The 3,801-nt window shown below is 57.9% G+C and overlaps 1 protein-coding gene across 1 annotated transcript in view; it reads right to left on the bottom strand.

The window, feature by feature from the left end:
* The window catches only part of Epha2 (EPH receptor A2), a 25,410-nt gene that overhangs the window by 10,921 nt on the left and 10,688 nt on the right, over nucleotides 1-3,801 (bottom strand). Inside the window, exon 4 of the mRNA XM_048816265.1 lies at nucleotides 3-129. Within this exon, the coding sequence (XP_048672222.1) occupies nucleotides 3-129 (127 nt within the window). The remainder of the gene's footprint in view (nucleotides 1-2; nucleotides 130-3,801) is intronic.

Here is a 3,801-nt window from a genome sequence, read left to right as displayed (position 1 = left end):
CGGGCGCCCGGAAGTAGCCCTCCTCGCACTCGCAGGAGCTGGCACCTTCGGGGGACGGCAGCGTGTGTGCCGGGCACGGCAAGCAGGGTCTCTCGGAGGCTTCGGGCTTGAAGAATCCTGGTGAACAGGCTGATGGCACAGGGACAGAGGGCACAAGGACATCAACCGGAGGTGTCCCTCCCCATGGGTCCCCCTCCACCCCTCCTCCGCGGACCTGTTTTCTCAAAATGTCTTTGGATGAGAAGAAATGTGCCAGCACCCGGCGCAGGGGACACTAGCAGGATCCTGGCCTGTGTCCCCAAACCTTGGCACAGTCCCCACCAACTCAGGAGGTGCCACACCCTGTGCTGGCATCCAAGGTCCATGGCGGCGCCCTAAGAACCCTGCCACGTGCTGGCTCAGCACCTCACAGCACACTGCCCGCCCGCCTCGTCATCCCTGATAGGCACAACCAGACGGTCACCGCCCGCCGGCCACCAGGCAGCTCCGAGCTGACGAGGGAAGCAACTGCATCCGCTTCTCCATCGTGTCAGTTGACGGACCGTGACCCCCACCCCCCTGACCAGCCGGCCTCCACGGCTCAGGATGCCACTCCTCAGGGGCTCCCCCGACCCAGGGCCCGGCCACCTTGCCCGTTCCGGGGCGGCCCACCAGGAAGCAGGGAGGCCAGCCCCTCGCGTTTCCCTGGACCTGTTTCCAGGGCCGAGTCATTTCCACCGCTCACAGGGCAGCCAGGAAGCAGCTCTTCCTCCCCCAGTGGCGCCTCCATCCTGGCCCAGCTGGCCGGGGGCTCCTGCACCTGATCGAGGGCTTCTTCCTCCCACTGCCCTCTCCTGTCCCTGCCCCAAGCCCCCTCCTGACCCCACAGGCAGGAAGCAGCTCAGACATAGCCCACTGTCAGGGGCTTGGGTGGATGCGGAAGGGACCAGAGTGGGGGGGTCGCCCGGAGACCTCCCCCCACACCCCTACAATACCACCCTTCGCCTATCCGCAGACACTTCCACCCTAGGTGCCACGCCTATCCAGCGCTCCCAGAGGCCTGACCCCAGGCTGAGCATGGACCTGGGATGAAAACAAAGCCGTCCCCCAGCTCTGGGAGCATGTGATGATGTCCATAATAAAGAGGTGAGCTAATGGGACAGAGAAGGGAAATGACCTAGGTCAGGAATCTGAGGAATCTCAGAGGGGACACTCCAGCTAGGGTTTAGAGGCTGCATAGGAGTCCGCAGTACAGAGATACTGTGGGAGGGAGTTAGGTTGTGAAAGGACATGCCCAATAGAGAAGGTGCGAGCAGCTCTGTGGACACAAATGGAATGAGCAGCAGACTACAGAGCACTCAAGAGTGACCCTGAATGCTGGGCCAAGAAGTGGGGAAATGGAAGCCACTGGAGGGCTGATGTTGGAAGTGATTGACAGCCGGATCTGCGCTGTCAGGAAAAATTCTTGGACAGAGGCTCCCTAAGATCTGGGGCAGCCTGGCCTGTAATGGCCTAAGGACAACCCTTCCAGGGAAGCCAGTGTCAAGCGTCCTGGCCTGCTTGAGGTGACGCGCTCTTGGCTATCACGTGCGAAGCCCTGGGTTCAATTCCCAGTACTGCAGAAAAGAAATGGGGCGACTTGGCCTACGGGCACCTCTGAGCATCCCAGGCAGCTCGCCCTTGGGCTGCAGAGTGGGGCCGCGCCCCCTTTGCACGTGCCCTGTGTGAGCAGAGACAGGCAGGGGAACAGAGGCAGGGGGCAGAAGCTCCGTAAGTTCTTAGACTGTGACTTCCAAGTCCAACCGGAACTGGGCTGCACCCAGCCCTTGGCCATCCCTTGAGGCAGCCCAGCCACAGCCACCTTGGCCTGGGGACCACACGAACAGCCTCTCCTATCCCCTCTGCCTAAGCACAGGCTGAGAGTTTGGGCACCAGGGGGCTGGGGACACGCAGCCGGGCCATGGAGGCCCAGAAACGATGCCTGATCTCTGCAAAGCTGGGAACCCCCAGGACAGTGAGCATTCATGAATCGCCCACTGTGTGCAGGGTCTGGGCCAAGCACCTCGCATCCATCAGTCCTCACAATACACCTGTTACCACGGCCACCAACACGCACCCCATTCTTCAGGTGAGAAAAGTGCTGCTCAGAGGCAGAACAACTTGCCCAAGGTCTCCAAGCTATCAAGATACGAAATCCAAATGTAAACCCAGGATGCCTGGCTTTGACCTCTCTCCTCCCCGCCTCCCTGCCCAGGAACGCCTCCACTTGGAGTTAAGAGAAATCAACACCAATTTGAGCAATTGTGGTATAAAGGTGAATTAAGAATTGTAATGCACAAATAAAGAAAGAAAGAAAAAATAAATAAAACATTTAGCTCAGGAAAAAAAAGAGAAAAGAAAAAAAAATCAACACTTTGCAATAAGCCCAAAGAGAGAGGAGTCGAGCCCTGACCTGCTTTGACAGCCAGAAAAATCCAGGACTCATTTCAGATCCCCTCCAACTGGGCACATCTGCGTGTGGAAGAGCATAGACTCCCTGCTGGGGGGCTGGGGGGTTAGCTAATGTGGCCTCCCAAATGTCTTTCAAAATCTCCTGTTGGATTTAAGAAATCCATGTATACTTTCCATCCTCCCCACCACATATAAATAGCTCTCTTTTCCGCCAAATCTTCCAAGTTTAAAAAATGAGACTCCCAGAAGCTAAGCTGTCTCTATCCTGGGGTTGCAACTCCCACAAATGCCCTGACTTGTCCACTGAGGCACCTGCCTTCCAGGTAAGTGCTGGCCCTTGGTCCAGGTCCAGCAGAGTAGAGGCCTGGGGCAGCATGTCCAGCCCCTGGAACCACAGTCACCCCTTCCCAGCCCTGGATCACCTGCCATCGAGTGCACCACAAGCCCCATGGCTCAGGGTCAGTTCCACCCAGGGCCCCAGACACCTGCAAGCCCCCACCTGCCCCCACTGGCCACCCTGTGCTCTCAAGCCCCTCACCGGAGGCCAAGAGGAGGAAGTGGGGGAAGAGATGGGTTCCATTCCCTGGCTCCAGAGCCTGGGGGTGGCCTGCCTGCTGCCGGCAGGAAAGAGGGAATTTGGAGAGATTTCCGCTGCGGATGTGCCAGATAATGCAGTGGAGAGGCGGCGGCGTCAACGGGGCATGTGCTTGCCTGATGAGAATGTGCTGCCCCTCCTCCAACCCCGGAAGACCGGGATCTCCCCAGGCTTGTCAGGAGTTTGCCAGTGCTTGGGGGGTCCCAGAGTAGAACACCGGTGAGCCTCCAACCTGGCATCCTGGGCAGGCGAATGGGGAGAGAATCACACCACCCACCGTTCCTTGGGCGACCAACAAACTCCTATGCACCCTTCAATACCCAGCTTCAGCTTCCCTACACCGCCTCCCAGACTGCCCCACTGCTGGCCCCCGTAGGCCCCATCAGGGCATCTGTTACTCAATCTCATGTTTACCAAACAGAAAGGAGCGCGTCCTAGGAGCCTGGCACAGAGCTGGGTGCTGGGATACGTGACGACACAGATAAACATCTTTCGTTTCCAGGGGAATTCACAGCCTGGCTTTCGCGTGTCATTTGAAATCATTTCTGCACATATTAGGATCCTCTTTGATAATTAGAGGTAATTGAATTGGACCCAGGGTTTGCATTAGACTCACCTGAGGAGTTTTTGACGCAGGCTTGTGTGGAAGGAACAGTGGAGGGGGACCAGGGGTCTGCCCTTCTCACCTGATCCTGCCCAGGCCACAAACACAGATGAGCCTAGAAAAGGGACCAGTTAATTCAGATTCTGGGAACTGGGCTTGTGCATCAGTGAGC

Source organism: Marmota marmota, unplaced genomic scaffold, assembly GCF_001458135.2.
Source record: "Marmota marmota marmota unplaced genomic scaffold, marMar, whole genome shotgun sequence".
NCBI lineage: Eukaryota > Metazoa > Chordata > Mammalia > Rodentia > Sciuridae > Marmota > Marmota marmota.
Note: the sequence above shows the minus strand (reverse complement) of the source record. Positions and strands in the feature narration are given on the sequence as shown.